The 19,062-nt window shown below is 42.2% G+C and overlaps 1 protein-coding gene across 10 annotated transcripts in view; it reads left to right on the top strand.

Annotated features, from left to right (window-relative positions):
* SHANK2 (SH3 and multiple ankyrin repeat domains 2) overlaps positions 1 to 19,062 on the top strand; it is a 655,745-nt gene that overhangs the window by 422,711 nt on the left and 213,972 nt on the right. For 9 of the 10 annotated variants that reach the window (XM_061610714.1, XM_061610713.1, XM_061610715.1 and 6 more), the window contains 2 exons: positions 2,783 to 2,865; positions 4,430 to 4,554. In XM_061610714.1, coding sequence (XP_061466698.1) covers positions 2,783 to 2,865; positions 4,430 to 4,554 — 208 coding nt within the window. Of the gene's footprint in view, positions 1 to 2,715; positions 2,866 to 4,429; positions 4,555 to 19,062 lie in introns of all 10 variants that reach the window. The other variant, XM_061610718.1, reaches the window with a different exon arrangement.

The following is a 19,062-nucleotide window of genomic DNA, read 5'->3' as shown; positions in this document are numbered from 1 at the left end:
CACCTCCTCGGGGCCAAGACTAAAAGATATCCTAGAAAACTTGACCACCAGCCTCCACCAGCACAATTAACTGGCAAACTGAAATCCAAGTCAGAACAAATCTAAGCAATTTTATCCACAAAGTGGTTCACAGACAAGTCACAGCAAGCTTCTGAATACTCCTCCACCGCATTCCGAGGATCATGATGTGACTGGTCCTTCACAACATGGAATAGCTCTGGATATCCACTCAGCAGATGCTATGGTGGCAGGAACAAATTTGGCTCATGAGCTTTGGTCAGAATTACCATAAGTCTTCCTCCACCTTTCCTGTAGTCATCTTCCTTGTCATTGCTTCTCAATGAGGTTCGCCTGGCCTACATTGTCATCTTTTCAGCGCCAGGTAAAGACGTACCTTTTCTCCCAGGCATTTTATAGATTGAGATAATGTTTTGTTTTCATATGCTGCCAAACCTTCCTGTGGCTACATAGGGTGCTATGGCTATTGTTTTGTTGTTGTTTATTGTTGTGTTTTTATAATGTGTTTTATTTGTTTTTGTGTAAGTTGCTTGGGGACCATCGGGTATCAAGCGAGTAATAAATCTAAAAAATAATAACAATAACAACAATAATAAATATTGCATCGCTCCCAGCTCCCCAAAAAACCAAGGAGTTGTATAAGCACTGTGAGAGAAAAGAGGACTCTTAGGAGTGATTATATTGATTGCCTGGGTCACCTAGTCCACAGATTGACTAGGGCATCAGCAGGACCTCCAGCCATATTAGTTGGAAATCCTGCCTCCCTATCTGGAGTTACCTATCTCTGAGGGCAGACCATTCTAATAGGCCTTCCACTCCTGCAGAGTTGGGTAGTTGTCTAGAGTTTAAATCTAACTAGGAATTGATCTGTCCATGATAAGGGAAACACCATGGAAGATGAAAATAGGAAATAAGTGCAGGAAGAAACAACTTGTGGGAGAGAGCAGAACACTGGATGAAAGAGTCTGGGGGTCAGGCCAGATGAAGCAAAGGACGTAAGAACAGAGATGGCAGTGGCTAAGGTGAAGTAATCTCTCTAGGAGAGGGTGCGTGAAAGAGATTCTTGGGAATGAGGAAGGAGGAGTCTGAGGAAGGGGTAATTGGCTGCACTGGCAACCTCAATCCTGTCACTTTTTCCTATGTTTTTAAAGATACCCTCTTCTTCCTTTTTCCAAACACCTTTACATCTCACCCTGTCCCCCACCCCCGACTCTAAATCTTGTTGACATAAACTGCAGATTTTTCTCAGAAACCAGAAGCGTTAGGATTTTTACTCCTGATCTCTTAATCTGAACCCTGTCACCATGCACTTCTGTGTCATCAGCTAGGAACAAGAGGAAGGGAAACCCAGCCCTACCACCAGCCAGGAAACCTACAGTCTCTGGCAACCTTCCTTACTTCTCTCCCAGAAAGAGCTCCATCATAACTGCCAGTTGCTCTGTGGACTTCTGCCAAGGGGTGCTGACTGCTTTGGAATGTTAAGGAAACTATCCATTATTCCATTCTGCTTTCAGCTGTGAATTTAGAAATATTTGTGTAAAAGCTAACCAGAGCCTTAGGGATGTGTTGGAAACCAAAATATATATGAGAGAGAGTGTAGGATTGTAGTCTTGGGGATCCGTTAGTTATGTTTTGGCAGGGCATATTCCGGAGTTTCCTTATATTTCTATCACAACCAAAGCAATGGTTTTATGCTATTTTTGAAGGAAACATTGCCTAGTATGTAAAAGAATTTAGGTTGTAAAGTTCTTCATTAATAATTTCTTGAAAACGTGTTGCCATTTAAGTGAGATAAAGTTATGGTTTTATATTGATTTTATGATAAATACTTGAAGAAATCAGCTGAAATATCTTGAAGTGTTATAATTTTGCTTAGAAACTTGAGCTAAATCTATTCTTTGAATAATTGGCTTTTGAAATTAAAAATCACTTATACAAGAGTAATTACCAGAGAAATTTTAAGCAGCTGCCTTTCTTTTAAAAAATATAACATCTGTCTTTCAGAGGATCCTCTCATTAGTAGTTTGTTGTGCTGGCTTTCAGGAAAGCTGAATAATTTTTTTATAGAAAAGGGTGATCATGAACATACATGCTTTGTTACTATTTAAATTATGCAGATTCTTGATGCTGTGAAAATTTGTGCTTGATGACGCCAAGGCAGCTGCTCGTTGTTAGCATTGTAGGCTGTCAGATGATCATGTGGGATCCTTGCAGCATGCAACATTCAATAGGATTGAAAAAGGGCTTTTGATGCAAGGCATAGCTTATAAATATTTTTGTGCCTTTTAGCTACTTCTTACAGCAAACCAACCTAACTTTAAATTTTAAAATGCTGCCTCATTTTTCTTCTGGTTGGTTTCATTTTGGCTTCACTAGAAGATGCATCTGGTACATCCACAATTGCGGAGTTTATTAATGCTACTGTCATTCAGTTCACTTTCTGTTTCTTTTAGACTCCTAGCTAGCACACAGATGACATGATCACACATTTGTTCAGCTACCACCATGCATGGTTTCTTCCTCTGCTTTTGCTGCATTTTTCATTCTGTTAAGTTGCACTGTCATGTTCTACATTGCCATTAAGCCTTGTCTTTGTCTCTTTCCTTCTTCTGTTTGCTGTTACATTTTTCCCATGTTTGATTACTGCAATATTATTTGATTAACTGGCTGTGATGATGATGAACCTACACACTGGAGGAGCAGCTACTACAGTGGTGATGAAAGGATGTAATAATGGTCGCTATCCTCGGAATTCTCTCTACAGTGACTGCATTATAGAAGAAAAGGCTGTGGTCCTGCAGAAAAAAGACAATGAAGGATTTGGGTTTGTGCTCAGAGGGGCCAAAGGTATGTGGATTTTCTGCGTCTGTGTGATTGGGTGAGTGCCTATGTGAAAATGGCATGCATTTCTGAAAATAAACAGGCATTATTCCTTATGCATTTGGTTGCTAGACAACAGTGTTCTCTCTGTGCAGTAAAACTGGCATGAATTTCTGATTGAGCAGTTTTGAGGGGTATGTGTGAGTGCATGTATATTTTTAATATTTTTGTGTATGTATGAATGTATAGAATAGATATGCAGAATAATTCTGAGAGGGAAGTTGGCTATATGCTATGTATGTGTTCATTTATCCAAACTGTAAGCATCCTAGCCGGGGGGAAATGTAAAAAAATGCTTCATTTAAAGTGTTCCTGTATTAAAATAATTGCTGAGTGAATAATTGCTGAGTGTATGTTGGCATCTAGCTTGAAATAGGTCTATGGTTTGTTCAAGGTGAAACTACTGCAGTTTTAGTATGAAAATTGGATCATTTTTATATCTTCAGAAGCTGCATGTATGTTGAATGGCCTTTTTAGTGTGTGTTTTGAGGGATGCCTAGCTTTGTGTGTTGAAATGTGCTAAGCTTTTTCTTATGCCAGCTCTACTCCAATAGATTTTTGTTTAAGAATTAAAAGTATATTTTAATGATTTTCATTTTATTACTCTGGCATTTTATTTTTTTTAAGTGATGGTATATCCCAATGCCTTCCTCTAACACCCCTCAGTTGCTGGATGGGCTCTCCCTTATACTGCCTGGCTTCAAGAAAAGGCTAGCCCATATATGCTTATGGTAGATCCTCCACACCCTTCCTCTGGAAATACCGTTTTTATCATTCCTCGTAGAATGGCAAACATCTGTTGGGCTTCCCTAGCTATGTAACAATTTCTGATTAACCCTCCTGGCTAAATGCATGTTTTAGTGGGGTTTTCTGGAAACTCCGTGACTTCATCGCTGTGTCGATCAGCTGTGCTGAGCTATCTATGCAGCAAACGGAGGCTATTTCCTTACTATGTATGTTAATTTTGCATGGGCCTGAGCTCTTCAGGTGGAATATGCCCTCTTAAAAATACACTAATAGCAAGTTTCATAGATCTATTATAAATAGTATTCAGTACCTTATCAGAGCATATATCTGTAAAAGTGTACATATGTCAGATCATTCAACATACAAATATGTACTTCATGCAGAAATAAATACATAGTTATAGCATGAAATGTAATGATTGCATGACATTTTTGATGGTAGGTATAGTTGCTAAAGAGACTTGAACATTTGAAATGCCTTATTTTTCCATGCACCTGTTTGAAAATTAAAGATTCTGTTTTCAAACATAATTCCTGTTCCATCAGTTGAGTTGCTTTTTTTTGTTTTTATAGCAATTAACCAAAGCTGAGCTTTATTCATTTGCTGACTAGATTCAAGTGATCATGAATACACAAGAAAAAGAAGACGACTATAGAGCAGGGACTGTTGTACTTAATGTCTGGCACTGCACAAATAACCATTTCATGAAATTATTGACTGTATATTTTAAATGTTTATTTTCCTTTATTTTATATATGTATATTTAAAATTATTATTCTCAAAGCTGATACGCCAATTGAAGAATTCACCCCTACTCCAGCCTTTCCTGCTTTGCAGTATCTGGAATCAGTGGATGAAGGTGGGGTAGCATGGCAAGCTGGCTTGAGAACAGGAGACTTTTTGATTGAGGTAGGAGAATTTTACATATGATTTAATCTTTTCTATTCAGGAAAATACTGCGGTATAATTAGTTTGCAAAACTTTCACTGCTTTAACCTGGTCCTAACTACTGGTGAAGAGGCTTATTCAGCAGTTTGAAGCAACTCCTAGTTACATGTTCTTTCATGGCTACATTATTCTAATGTTATTTTGCTCTGTTGACACAAATTGCATGAATATATTGTGTGAATATAGTTCTAGGCAGCACATTATTACATATTAGAAACTTCCATGAGGGAGGATGTTATTAATTCTACTTTTGGTAGTTTTGACTAAATTTAATGTTGAAGTTAGTTGAAGAGAGGACTAATACTGTAATATAACATTCAAAGAGTTGTGTTTTAATTACTAGCCTGATCCATCATGCACGCAGCAGGTGGTAGTGTGATGATATTTTCCTTTCCATAGAGATTAGTAATCCCATCTCAATGGTGACCAGGGACTCTGTTATTTCATTGCCCCAGCAGCATACATAGCTTTTATGTATCCCTCTTAATGGATCATTCTTTACTGCTGCATGTTACATGTCTTGTAACAGAGAAACAGGCATCAAGTAATTCTGTAGGGAGTAAAATATTAATGCTAAAATGTGTAATTGCATTTCATGACAGAGGGAGCAGATTTTGTGTGTCTAATTTAAGTTGACCAGTTTGTTTGCTTGTTAGTTTGTTTGCTTGTTAGTCTCCTGTTTACATTTTAGTTTAAGGAAAATACTGGAGATTGACAGTGTTTTTCCTAGTGAACATTCTTATGTGAAATTTGGTTTGGATGGCCTTTCCATCAGTTTCAAAGAGATTATTGCACATCAATACACTAATGCTGTTGTTACTATATTGGATTTGTAGCATATATCTAAGTAAATACAGAATTATTCATGCAATGTGAAGAATAGTCTGTTATTATAATGTCTGTTCCTCTTATATAGAATGGTGATACTCTCTACTGCATGAGTGATTATTTATCCATACAATTATCTGATTTGTATTTGTTGAACTGGTGAATAAGTTATTTTGAGACATGACAGAAAAATGCAGAATGCTTTTTTCCACAAGACATTTACTAATTTATGCAACTTCTAGGACAGCTGGATTAGCATATCTGCTCATCTTCCTTTATGCTTTCAGAGTTAAAGAGTAAACTAAGTTTTCTTATCTCTAAATGTCCATGTTTACTTTTTGCATTTACATCAGTGGCTGACCACAGTAGGGTCCAGTGTGCTCTTGGCCATCTTGTTTTTAGTAGGAAAATACTAGAAAAAGGATGAAATGTATTAGAAATTTCCTTTATGGATATAATATATCCTTAGAAGTTTTCCTTGGGAGTGACTTCTGTACTGATAGACTACTTGGTATTTAGACAGCTTCCTTGTGAGTTTATTGCATTGATTTACAAATTAAATGTGAGGATCACTGTTCAGTCACAAGTCTTTGATCCTGACACTTCCTGCATCAGCCAGTATATTTTTTTATGATAGGGCATGTGATAAGTGGTTAACCATCACAGTTGTCGTTATATATAAAGCTACCTTTGGCATACTGAAATGCTTGGCATGGGCAGTTGAATTTTCAGGGTTTTTTCTTTTTTGAACAGTGTTGTTCAAACCACAATTTCATACTCAGTTTGCTACATGGTATGGACAGACTGCTGTTCAAGAAACACAAGCCCAAAGCTCTTATTTGTGGTAGTAGTTGCACTTTGGGGGTGGGGATGCAAGCCAGAGGTACAAACCGTGAAGTGTATGCCAGAACTGCAGTGAAGTTCCTACATTGTTGCTAGGAGATACATAGGGACAAACATTTAGGACTAGGATGCAGTAAATGATAGAATGAAATATTTGGAGTTAACAGTACTTAGGACAACATAAAAGTTTTTGAATAGAACTAACAAAAGTCTTTTATCGCAAACAATTAAAATATTATGTAGGTATGCTACACAAAATGTGATGGATTGATTTAAATCACAGAATAAAGGCCAATTTAAGTCATTTATTTAAGTTAAGTTTCCTATTTTAAAAAGTACTTATTTAATAAATAAGCACCGATACTAACTGGTTGCTATAGCAAATAAAATACCTTGGTTTGCAATTAAATAGAATCTTTGTACAAACTAGGAGCATAATCCAAAACTTTGGGGCATACATAGGGTTGCCAGATCTCTGTTTTTCAGCCGGAGACTCAGGCATCTGGGGGCCCTCTCCAGTCAGCTCACCCCCAAATACCTGGATCTCTGGCTTTCCAGGCTCCCGCCCAGCCACACATGCGTCATTCATGCATACACCGAAGGCTCCGGCCTCCCTTTCCCAGAGAAACCATCCTTGCTCTCTGCTTGCTGGGAAGGGGACTGAGCAGGCTGCTGCCTCCCCTCCCTCCTTCCTTCCTGCCCGCCTGCTTGTTCATGCATGCATGCACGCTTGCTCACTCAGCAGCCAGCCGCCACCGCTGCATTCCTCCCTCGCTGGTACCATCTCTCCCTGCCCCCTCTTGCTGCTCAGAACCACCTGACACAAACTTTAGTCCAGGAGTTTTCTCTCTCCCCAAAGCTCAACGCTTTTGGTGAAGCGCAGCATGTGGAAGGATCGTGGCAAAAAGGCAGGCTGGCTGGCTTCTTTGCTTCTAAGGGGAGTGGGCCGTGCAGGAGGGGTGCATCTTGGACGGCTCCTCCTCGCTAAAGATGCCCAGGAAGTGGGCGCTGTGTTCCCTAAGCACACGGGGTGAATGGTCAAGCACGTGGCCTTTCCTGGCCACACGCAGCACCTTACATGGGGTGGAGAGGGATTGTGACAGGACGGCACAGGAGGTGGGAAGCCCCATCAGGAGGACCGCCAGTTGTTGGAGCCGAGTGGGATGCAGCAGAAAGAGCAGCATTGGGGTGGGAGTCTCGTGGGCGTGGGCAGCAGTCTGAGGCCTGTGAAGAGGTGTGCAAGGGCAAGCCTGGGTCGGTGGTACAGCACACGCAGGTGGTGCTGCTGGCCTGCGAGCTGTGGAGGGTCCATGGTGAGCAGATGGTGCTCAGCTCCCTCACGCACCATGTCCTGCCCCTGACGGGTGGCAGTGGCACCAACCTAGCCTGGCAACGAGCAGCAGCAGCACCAGTGGCTGCCACTGCCACCTCCGCATCCTCCCTCTGAGGAGCCAGCTGCACTGTCAGGGCAGCTGACTTTCTTCCTGTGCTGGGTGGCGTCACTGCAGGAATGGGCTGAGCAGCTACAGGGTGTTTGGGAGTCGGGACCAGATCCACGGCGCCCCCACGGCCCTGGTTGGTGTGATCGTCCAGCTGTGGCCCAAGGAAGAGGAGGCGCTCCTGCACCTCGAGGGCCTGCTCTGGGAAGTCTTCAAGGGCGTTGCCATGGCCATGGAGATCCACATGGCCGTCTTCATGCCTGGCCGGCCCAACGGCGCCCTTGAGCTCTGGTGCGTCACCGGCCGTGTCTCAGCCCAGCAGTCTGGTGAGTGAGAGTAGGGGTTGCCTGGCTGGGCCCTGGGGAGCCCAAGGCGCTTTGGGTATGCTCAGGGGCACTCAAGGGCCGGGATCGGTGGCTGCGCAAGCCAGGAGTCTGTCTCCCTGAGCTGGGGTTTTCTCTTGCTGTGGGACATAGTGCCTTTGGGGGTGTGCAGAGTGCCACTAACACCAACCAGGCCTGTAGCCAACCTAAAAGCCCTGAGGTGGCACCAAAAAACAGTGTGTGGTGGGAGAAAAAATCATATAATAATATGGAGAGAGAGAAGAAAAAGGGGGATCCCCTCTCCCGCTACAGGCTGCCCCCAGCTGCAGCCACCCAGGAACTGACCAGGTTGGAGCCTTCCTGGCTCCCAAGCGCCTTTCTGATGTGAGATTTGGGGGAAAAGGAATGTCAAAGTCTGGTGTTGCAAGTCACAAGAAGGTGTGATGCACATAGAGCACTGCCACCCCTTCTGGGGCTAACAGATTACATATAATTGTTTATTTATTTATTAAATTTCTATCCTTCCCTTTCTCCCAGGGTGGCAAACACTAGAAGCATCTTAAAACATCTTAAAAACAATTTTTTTTAAAGTATATTGAAGCAAAGCGAAAACAAAATATCTTAAAAACAACTTTAAAAACAGCTTTAAAATGTTCCATCCACATGCTATGTATTTTTACACCCAATTTACGTTCTTTATCAATCTTTCTTTTTTTTTTCAAGCTATGGTCTCCCAATTGAATAGAAAAAAATGAGTCATTTTTTTGTAGCTTAGAAACCTGATTGCATTGTTGTAGTTATGTGCCTTCAGTCAATTATGACTTATGGTGACCCTATGAATCAGTGACCTCCAAAAGCATCTGTAATGAACCACTCTGTTCAGATCTTGTAAGTTCAGGTCTGTGGCTTCCATTATGGAATCAATCCATCTCTTGTTTGGCCTTCCTCTTTTTCTACTCCCTTCTGTTTTTCCCAGCAATAGTGTCTTCTCTATTGAATCAAGTCTTCTCATTATGTGTCCAAAGTATGATAACCTCAGTTTCATCAATTTGGCTTCTAGTGACGGTTCTGGTTTAATTTGTTTTAATACCCAATTATTTGTCTTTTTCGCAGTCCATGGTATGTGTAAAAGATCATTTTTGCAAACATATTCTGATGTGCGTTTCATCACTTTTAAAATACGGTTCCACAAAAGCCTTCTGTTTGATTTTATATTGATTGTCTCCATATTTCTGTAGTTTTTTCCTAAAGACACAGAATCATTCTCAGGCCCTGAGCCTGGCAACCCTACTTCAGGGGCATCCATCTTTACTCCTGAGTGCTCCCATCTAACATCTCCAGTCTCCAAGAGGTCTTCTGTATGTTTAAAAGTTGTGCAGGGGGAAGGGAGAATTTCAGCTTGTGATTTTTCCCATTACAATGTTGCAAGAAAACCTGTACTTGGTTGAATTTTCTCTTCTATTAAAGATACAGAATCATTCTCAGGCCCTGAGCCTGGCAACCCTATTCGGGCCCACCCCTGTGACATCATTCAGCCCCGTCCCTGTGACATCACTAGGGCCCACCCCTGAAACCTCAGGTTTTGGGATGCTTCTGACCTGGCAACTCTAGGCATATATGCCATGTGCCTTTTGTACTGGAAAAGTATATCTCCTTATTGACAAGAGAGAGGCCTTTTTTGGTTCTCTTTGTACATATGCAAGATAAAAACATTTATTTTGAAGGATCAGCCCTACAAGTTCTGTGGATGCTCAATTTGGAAGTAAGACCTATTGAAAAAAGCAGGATTTACTTCCAAGTAAACTTGCGTAGGCTATAAGTGTTTAGAACTAGCTGAAGAGTTTCTCCATGAAATGGAAAGTAAATGTTTATGCTGTTTCATGAATATCATAAATACTCGTAATTGAATATTATGACAGAGTTCAAGTAGGAGGACATAATACAAGATCATCAGGTTGGGCACAATGAATCATTGTGGTGCACTATAGGATGGATCCTAATTCCTGTGATAGCTTGCTAGTTCTTGGGTACAGTAGAAATCCCAGAATATTGTATCATTTTATATGGCTCGGAGGTCAGATTTTCTTATTTTGGGGTGGGGACATAAAAAACAGTCATTAACTTAAAATATTTGTTAGGTGTCCTTGATTCATGTTGAAGCTATTATATTTCACTATTAAAACATTAACATTTTTGTTCCAAATATAATTCAGATTTCCTTCTAAACCATACTACTTGTAAAAGGTAACAGATTTTTAAAAAGGATCTTACCCTGATAAATATCTCTGTAAGCTATTTCAGCCTTTAAAATAAAAAATGTACTGAATAATTAGCTGAATCAGACCAACTTTGTCAGTGCAATAAAGAACACCCTGCAATATGTTCTGTAAGAAAAAAAATCACATGGTATCACATATCACAATGATTTGATAAATTGCCTGCATTTTTTCATTCTTGATGCTACAAAATCTCACTGTCAATTGAGAATTGTCAATCCGAATTACATTTGTTACAGAAGGAATTTTTTGTAGTTTTTTTCCATCCTAACCTAATGCTAAGTTTTTCTGAAAATTTTAATGTGGTGAGGGGATTGGGTTTTTTAAAAAGTTGTATATATGTTCCATCCCAGTAAAACCTATTTTTCAATAAGAAGAATGAGAAAGGTTTGCATGTAATTTTCATTGCTGTGAAACCTGATTATGATAATACTGGATGTAGTTGGCCTTATCTGTTGTTGCCAAGTGATAGAAAATCTTCAATGACTCAGATGTTTGCAGTATTACATGCTTCCAGCTCAACCATTTGCTTTAGGCATATAGCTGGGCTGCCATTTTTGTGAAAGAAAAGTAAACTATTTGATAATTTGATGTATTGTTATGTTGTGTGAGATTTTGAATGTTTATCTTGAAGAAGATTAACTTTCTCCTGCTATTTTTATAATTTGCAGTATAGAAATATGCTTCATGCCTTTACATTAAAATGTTATTAATTGTGCATGTATTGTACAGTTAGTGCATAGAAATGAGCAAACAAAAAACCCACTTCACCATTTTTCAGCATCATTTGCAGATTTTCTCAGAATGAGGATGCATATGAGTGCTAAAAATACCTTTAACTCTAGATAATGGGGTGGAAGTTTCTCTGATGAAGTAAAATCCTTGAAAGTGAAACTACCTCTGCTGACATCTCTTTTTCTTTCTTCCACCACCCCTTTTGCCCCGCAGCAGAGAACCCATCCCACTGACCTGTGGGGATCAGAGGAAAGATACAACTAAGTTATCAGCCCTTTGACAGTGCCTTTCTTCCCAGTAGAGCAGTTTGTATTCTTTCTCATAGTCACACTATTCTTCAGGGCCACGTCATCCTTAATGTGACAACTTTGTGTTAAACAAGTTCTTTGTAAGAAGAGCCTGCTGGATCAGGCCACCACCTACAGTTTCCAGTAACTGATTTTCAGAAGCATACTGCTTCTGACAGTGAAAGCAAAACATAGCCATCAAGTGTGAACGACAGAGGGATGTTCTTTAAATCACTTTTACAAATATTATCCCATTGACAAGTATTAGTCCCAGTCATTGTGTGCATGGCTATTTACCTGGACTTGCAGCATGTACATGCAAAGTGATATTTAGCTGCATATGTGGTATTTAGTTCCACATCTGCCCATTAATTGGAATTTTCATCCTTGGTTCACTCACTTTTTATGGACTATCCAGACAATGTGGTTGTCAACCTGTTGTATTCCAGTGTTTTCTGTGTCGGCTTCCCCTTTTCCAAAGACCTGATTTTGGGTGTTTTTGTTTGTTTGTAATAAAGCACAATTGCAACACCAGCCTGTCTAGTGTTGGCAGGCATAGTGCTATTAACTCTACTAGGGTGTCTGTGCCTTTAATTTTTTAAAAGAGAAAAACTTCTTGTTTGAAGATGAAACATTTTATTGGTGTAGGTAGTTTAAATAAGCGTGGATGGTTTCTTCTCATTTCTTTTCCCTTCAATATCAAAATAATGATACTTTGCAACAACAAAAAAGAAAATGGTAAGATTGTTCTCCGCCATCCCAGCCCCATCCAAACACATGAATGAAACTTGAGGCTATTCAAGAAGTAATCAATATGTTATTTATTACTTATCTCCCACCCACACTCACCATGAAGCAGTCAGATGGGCTGAACTTAAAAGAGGAAACTGAATTAAAATTGCCAGAACCTCCTCCTGAGCTGGATACCTTGAGAGTAATTATTAAGGGGTGATCTTGTCCATGGGGAAAGGCATAGCTTCATAATTTTAATTCTGTTCACAGCTAATTGGGGGGGAAAAGTAATGTCTCGGCCCTGCTAATGGACTCCAGTGAGGTAGCAAGCAATGTCTCCTGTGGTCTTGGGAACCAGATTTTAGATGTTTTACCACATTTCAGAGGGTGTATTTTTACAGCATATAGTTGTTATGTTTTAAATATATTGAGATATATATTGATATACAGTATTTACACGTGTTTGCTTCAGCAAAGTAGTTCTATACATCTTTTCTATCACTACTTAAAACTGTGAGTTTTTGTAGATTTGTTTAAGTCCTTAATCTCTCTCCCCAAGCCCCTTCCTCCCCTCCCCCACATACATCAGCAAAGACTCTGGCATTTTCTTGCTGCAAAGCTTGTTATTTTATGTGCGTTTTTGTGTCAGTCCTTTGCAGCAGGCAGTACAGTAGCTGAATAATTAAGGGCAGAGTTATCTCTTGTGAAGAAATACCCAAATTCCATGTTTCTAAAACTTTTTAGACCACTCTGCACAGATAATGGTAGGTAGTTAGAAACCTCACGGTCAGTTGTACTAAACGATTAGTAACTAATGTGTAGTACAAGCCTTGATTTTTCACATAGTTGTTTTTTTAAATGAAATAGTCTGAAGTAATACGCCTTCTGCCCCTCCCAGTTTTTTCAAAATGAGCACTTTTAAGAAACCACCATTCTGAGCTGCTTTTGATGTTTCAGATTAATAATAAACATTTAGTACTTTAGAGTGTTCAGAATGCTTCATATAGTACCTTGCTAATTCTTACAAAATTCCCAATGAAGTAAATCCTAAGTATTGTCTCCATATATCTGCATATTGCAAATGTCGGTTGAGGCTGAGATTACCTGGCTAGTTCATGGTTATGGTGAGATTTGGACTAGGAAATTCTCAGATCATACTCTGAGGCTGCAATCTTGATATATGTCCCATTGAGTTCTGCAGGACTAACTCCCAGGGTAAGGGAGTGCAGCTGTGGCCACTATGATAAAATGGTTCTGGAGAAACGAGAGGAAGCACGAGCGATTTTCTCTCCCTATGCTCTGGATCTCTGAATGGGAGAGCTGTGGATTTTGTCCCCTGGTTGGGAAAGCAGGGGAAATGCATACTTCCCCACCAGCACTTTGGATTGGACTACAAATATGGGATGAAGAAGCACAAGTCAAGTCTCTTGCTGCTACTTTGGAATGAATAAAAATAATAATAAGGCTCCTTTTTTCAAGAATGTTTTATTTCATTTTGGTATACAAATATAAGTACATAACGTATAATACAGTACATCAGTATTATAAAGCAGTACATAACACATGACAAACAAACAAAAAATAGCATCAGTCATATTGTAATACTGATTGTCCTTAGGGTTATCTTATACAGTCTTTCCAAAGAAGTCAGAGGCTCTCTTGTTTCTTGTTTAGATAAAAGACACTCTATGACACTTATCATTTCAGCATCAGGTGAAAATCAGGTGATTTACCTGGGCTTTTGTGGTTTATTAGGAGATTTGTCCATGCTGTAGGCAAGGACCCCAGGTTGTGGTTCTCTGATGCTTTTAAGCGTGTTCAATTTTTATCTGCTTTCATAAGTTGTATGAAATTGGTTTTATTGTGGTGTTTTGCTGTTTTATTGAATTGTGATCTGTCCTGAGATCATATGATGAAGGGCGCGCTAGAAATTCTCTTGTATATAAAATAAATAAAATGCAACGATAACTTGGCAGACAAGCTAGAGTGGCAAAGGAGGAAATGGGGGGATACAGAAAAGACTGGATTAAAAAGGATGTTTTCACTGACAATATATCCCACTGCAGCGGAAAATGTCTCATTTAACAGGATGCATTGCTTAGAAATATTTGACTTACAAAATATTCGACTTACAAAAACAGAGTTGTTGAAATGGTTGAGATACAATGCTAAAACATGGTTTAGGGTTATCTGAAAGCTTGCAGTCATATTGATTGTTCCCTCTTCCCTTGTTCTACTTGCATGGGAGGGAAAGAGATTGAATACTTCCACTTAGGCTTTTAATAAATCACAGTTTCCCCTTATGTGCAAGCTTCTGTTTGTATGTTTGCAACCATGTGAAAGTAAACATACCTCTGAGACTCAGCCAAGCAGTGAGCAAATAAGAACTTGTCTTTTCCATTAATGTGAAGCATCTCTAACTTAAATTTGGACATCAATAGATTTTTTTAAAATCTTGCACACATTTCATGGTGGCTGAAGCAAATTCTGTAAGGGCACACATTTCCAGTGTTAATATGAAATGTTTATAAATGTTGTGAGCATTACACTGCAGTTGAATTTTAAAGGTGACTTACCTGTACACAACATATGGAAAATAAATTCAAATATTTTTTTAAAAGTGGTGACTGTTAACTTCTCAAAATGAAAACTCAGATTATTAAACACTTCAAATTATAATGTATACTTATTTGCAGTCGAGGGGTGAAATAAACACAGACACATCAGCTTGGGTTGAACAAGGGCCACTTTATTAAAATTATAGAATACAAAAACCCAATTTAAAGTGACCTGCAGAAGGAAAACCTAGGTGCGGGAACTGTCTATAAGCAAGCATCTTGCCATACAGCTCTTGGGCGACCAGCCCTGCCGGGGCAAGGGCAAGCCCATCTGCTTACCCCTTACCCCGGTCACACCCTGTAGGTGAGTAGGGGAGCCTTCCCACGTCATCCTCCCCGGGGCCGTACAACCCTCGGGTGGATGAGATAAGTTGGCCCCAGAAGCAGCCCATATCCTGCCCTCGAACTGTAAGGCCCTGACAGACAGGCCTCTGGAACTGCCAATCACCTCCAAAGGTGCCTAAGGGAGCCACCTAGCTGTCCTTACCTATTTCCCTTCCCACACCTTCCCGCCACAAAAGGGGGACAAATTATTTAGTCCCCCTTTACCCCACTGCCGAGAACCACCTCTCGCAGACACCTCTGCAGGTCTCCCAAAAATATGTCGTTACCTGCATCCGCCAGGTGAATGCCGTCGGCCCTGTATAGTTCACCCTTCCAATGCTGAATCCCTGAACTCCCTGCTGCCTTCTTGGGCACGATACCCAGCGGGGACACTCTAAGGGTAGGTAATGGGGGGGAGTGGAACGGGCCAAGCACTCACCCTGCCTGTACTTCTTTGTCAATTTTCATTTGTACAATCGCCTCCATGCCCAGTATGGATTTTAGATTACGTGACATGAAGGCGACCCATGGGCCACTATAAGGAATGCGGAAGCCCCACAAAAACCCCTGAAACAGAAAACCTGCGTCCCCAACCGCTGGGTAATCAGCAAGCAAGGTCTGAAAAACTTGTAACTTAATTGAGGAGGGGCCCTTTTCCTTGAGTGGCACCAGGTGGGGGCTGTTTTCTGCCCCCCCTGCTGGTCCCTGCCACGTTCTCTATAGAACCTGCACCTGGGGCAGGCAGTGCAAGGGTGTGCCACTCCACAAATGGAACACTCATGTCGGTAACGACACGGGTTACGTGTGCAGACCCCCCGGGAACTAAAATCCCAGCACAGCAGCCGTTGTTGAACCCCTTGCCCCGCATTAACGCGGGGAAGTGTAGCAGTCGACTGCCTGCTCATTAGATGCCCGCTATCACACCTATCCCCAATCATGGCTCGGGCCGCTGTCATGAACTGCAGCCATAACTCTGGTTCCTTTTTGTCCCATGGCAGAGACCCATCATGCCACACGCATATGAAAAGCCTTGTCATAAGACAGACAGGCCAGGCCAGAAAACTCCACATACGCCCTGTATATAATATCCAAGTACTTCAAGAGAGACAGCCCCTTTTGAGGCTGCCTTTCCATCAGTACTCCAGTGTAAATCAGGTACTTTGGTAACCAATTGGCCCACATCCGGTCCACTCTCCTGCGTCTGGGCCTCTCCACGTCACTCTCAACCTCCTTATCTTTGTCTTTTTGGGGGTGTTCTCTATAGAGCAGTGAAAAGACATCATGCTCCCCCCGCCAATTTTTTTCTTTTGTCGCAGGGAGCAGGTGGAAGTCCAGGGTGACAGATGTATTGTGAAAAGGGATGGCATTAACTGCTATCGACCCTAGAGGGTTGGACAGTGCACCCTGACCTGTTGTTGCAGTTGGCTGTTCCTCAACTAGTGTGGCTGTTGAATCCAGCCCCCCAGGTGACATGGCTGATGTCACCACCTGTCCATTGCCTGAATGCTGCCATATTTGGTTACAAGCAGCCTGGAGCAGTGGCTGCGATATGCCAATCACTTCCGTTCTGGAAGGAGTAGTGGATGCTGTCCCTGGTCCAGCAGCCCCTGGTCCCCAAGGAGGCCACCCCCAACCTGGCCCCCCAGGTGCCTGAGCAGGCCTGGAAGACTCACCTGCTCCTACCAGCGGCCCAGTCACACCAGCAGCCTGGCCCTCCCCCACTGCTGTTGATATCATGCCAGCCTCGGGTGTAGCCAACTTGCATCCAGTCCCTGCTGCCACTGCTGTTGCTGAAGGAGTCACCGGCCTCTCGCTCACCATCTGGGTCAAGTCAGGGTGGGTCTCTAGTGCATCCAGCCACGCTAAAATCAATGTAAGGACATCTTTGTTAGTACCCTGCTGCTGCTGCCCCATGGCTGAAACACCCCAAGCCTTGGCCTTAGCACGCTTCGGCCTGGCAACCACCCCTGTGGAAGTCCCAGGAGTGGCTGCTGGTTCCGTGGTGGTCATGGATAACCTGGAATTCGGCCTGGCAACCACCCCTGTGGAAGTCCCAGGAGTGGCTGCTGGTTCCGTGGCGGTCATGGATAACCTGGGATTCGGCCTGGCAACCACCCCTGTGGAAGTCCCAGGAGTGGCTGCTGGTTCCGTGGCGGTCATGGATAACCTGGGATTCGGCCTGGCAACCACCCCTGTGGAAGTCCCAGGAGTGGCTGCTGGTTCCGTGGCGGTCATGGATAACCTGGGATTCGGCCTGGCAACCACCCCTGTGGAAGTCCCAGGAGTGGCTGCTGGTTCCGTGGCAGTCATGGATAACCTGGGATCATGATCTGGTGCCACCCTCCCCCGCTGCTCCAGCGCCTTAAGGCGTGCCAAGATAGCAGCCCATGGCGGTGCCGCCTCTTCATCCGAAGAGCCAGGTGCCGGGGGGGCGTTTTTGTGGAGGCCGATAGGCCCTCCCCTTACCTTTCCCCCCCCTTTACCTTTCTTGGGTGGCATAATTACTTAAATCCTCCCTAGCTTATAATAATAGTTATGCAAATTATATTATTATTATTATAAGCCCTGACTGTATGGAGCAATTCAATTATTCCAGACCTTAGCCACAACAATGTCAATTATTATAAGCCCCTAACTGTATGGTGTGGAGTCACTTATCCCCAGTCCTTAGCTTATAACCCAAGTACAAATACTGTATTAATTATTACAAATATTATAAGCCACTGCCTGTAAGGTATGACCACCGCAGCTCTTTATTTGAATTTATTGTAATTTAATTTAATCTATTTGAATTGTGTATTGTGTCCTATGTGAGTCCTTGTTTAACTGGCTGCCGAAGCAGTGTTGATGAGGTGCTACTGGAGGACACCAAGCGCCTCGCTCCCCCACCAGCTGGGGGGGTGTCCCGCAGCGTCCTGCCAAGTAAGCCCTATTTGTGAGGCCTGCTCAGCCACCGCCGCACCTCCAAGCACGTGACCAAACCGGCCACTATCGCTATCCCCACTGGGGAAATTAGCCCAAGCCCCCAAAACGGCCCACAAAGCAGCCTGCTCCGCAAAGAAAAGAGCGCTTCAAAATGGCACCGACCATGCGGCTGCGCTAAAATGGCCACTGCCGCTCCGTTCTTCTCTCTGCGCTGTTCCTCGCCGTCGACATCGCACTGGCAAAGAGGAGAGGATGAGGGGCGGCTTGGACTTAAATAAGCCCAGAGGCTCCGCCCCTCCTCGCTGCACGTTGCACTTGCAAAATGGCTGTGACACTCAACGTTGCCCCCCATTAAACATGGCAGCGGCAGCTTCGCCCCCATCTCCAAGTACGCCCCAATTATCCAGGCTGCGTGGGCGAGCGGGGCATTATAAATGTTTACAATTCTATGTAGTTCATATGTCTCTTTTCATTGAAAATGAATTTACCTTGCTCGTTGTTTGGTTAAGTAACTAGTTAATATGGCTGTTTTACAAATATTTCTATCCATATTCATGACTTTAGTGTATTCATGACATGAGAATAATTCCCTAATCAAATTCACAGCCATTTCAGGAGTATTTTACTAATAGGATTTTGTTTCTTCTCTGTTGTTTAGTGAAGCGTTCTAACTTGCATTACTGCTCCTTAGATAACATTTCCATCTCTGTCTGTATAGATGTTATCATATATTAGTACTGATGATTGCAGGTAAACTAGAATTTAAGCAAAGCACTAATTTTATTGTCCCAACTGGAAGAAAACAAAATGTAGTTTTAGGATGCAGTCCTATATTGAAGATCCACTGTTCGAAGGATTGTAGGATTAAGCAGAAGGCGCACTATGCTGCAGACCACCACATTCACAGTCATCCTGATAGTTATCCCACCAATTTGATGAAGGAAAACCCCTTTCAGGATCTATTCCATTTCAGAAACTGATCGATAAAGGCTTTGACGATATGCCACATGTGGCACTTCTTGATTGCCAAGATTGACAGATGGTGATCCCTCTCTTTCACCCTCATGTGATGTGAGGCAGGGAATTTGATGGTCTCTGTACCAGCAATGGCTTCTCTCTCTGCTCATTCTGGATACCTG

Source organism: Rhineura floridana, chromosome 2 (genome assembly GCF_030035675.1).
Source record: "Rhineura floridana isolate rRhiFlo1 chromosome 2, rRhiFlo1.hap2, whole genome shotgun sequence".
Classification (NCBI taxonomy): domain Eukaryota; kingdom Metazoa; phylum Chordata; class Lepidosauria; order Squamata; family Rhineuridae; genus Rhineura; species Rhineura floridana.
Note: the sequence above shows the minus strand (reverse complement) of the source record. Positions and strands in the feature narration are given on the sequence as shown.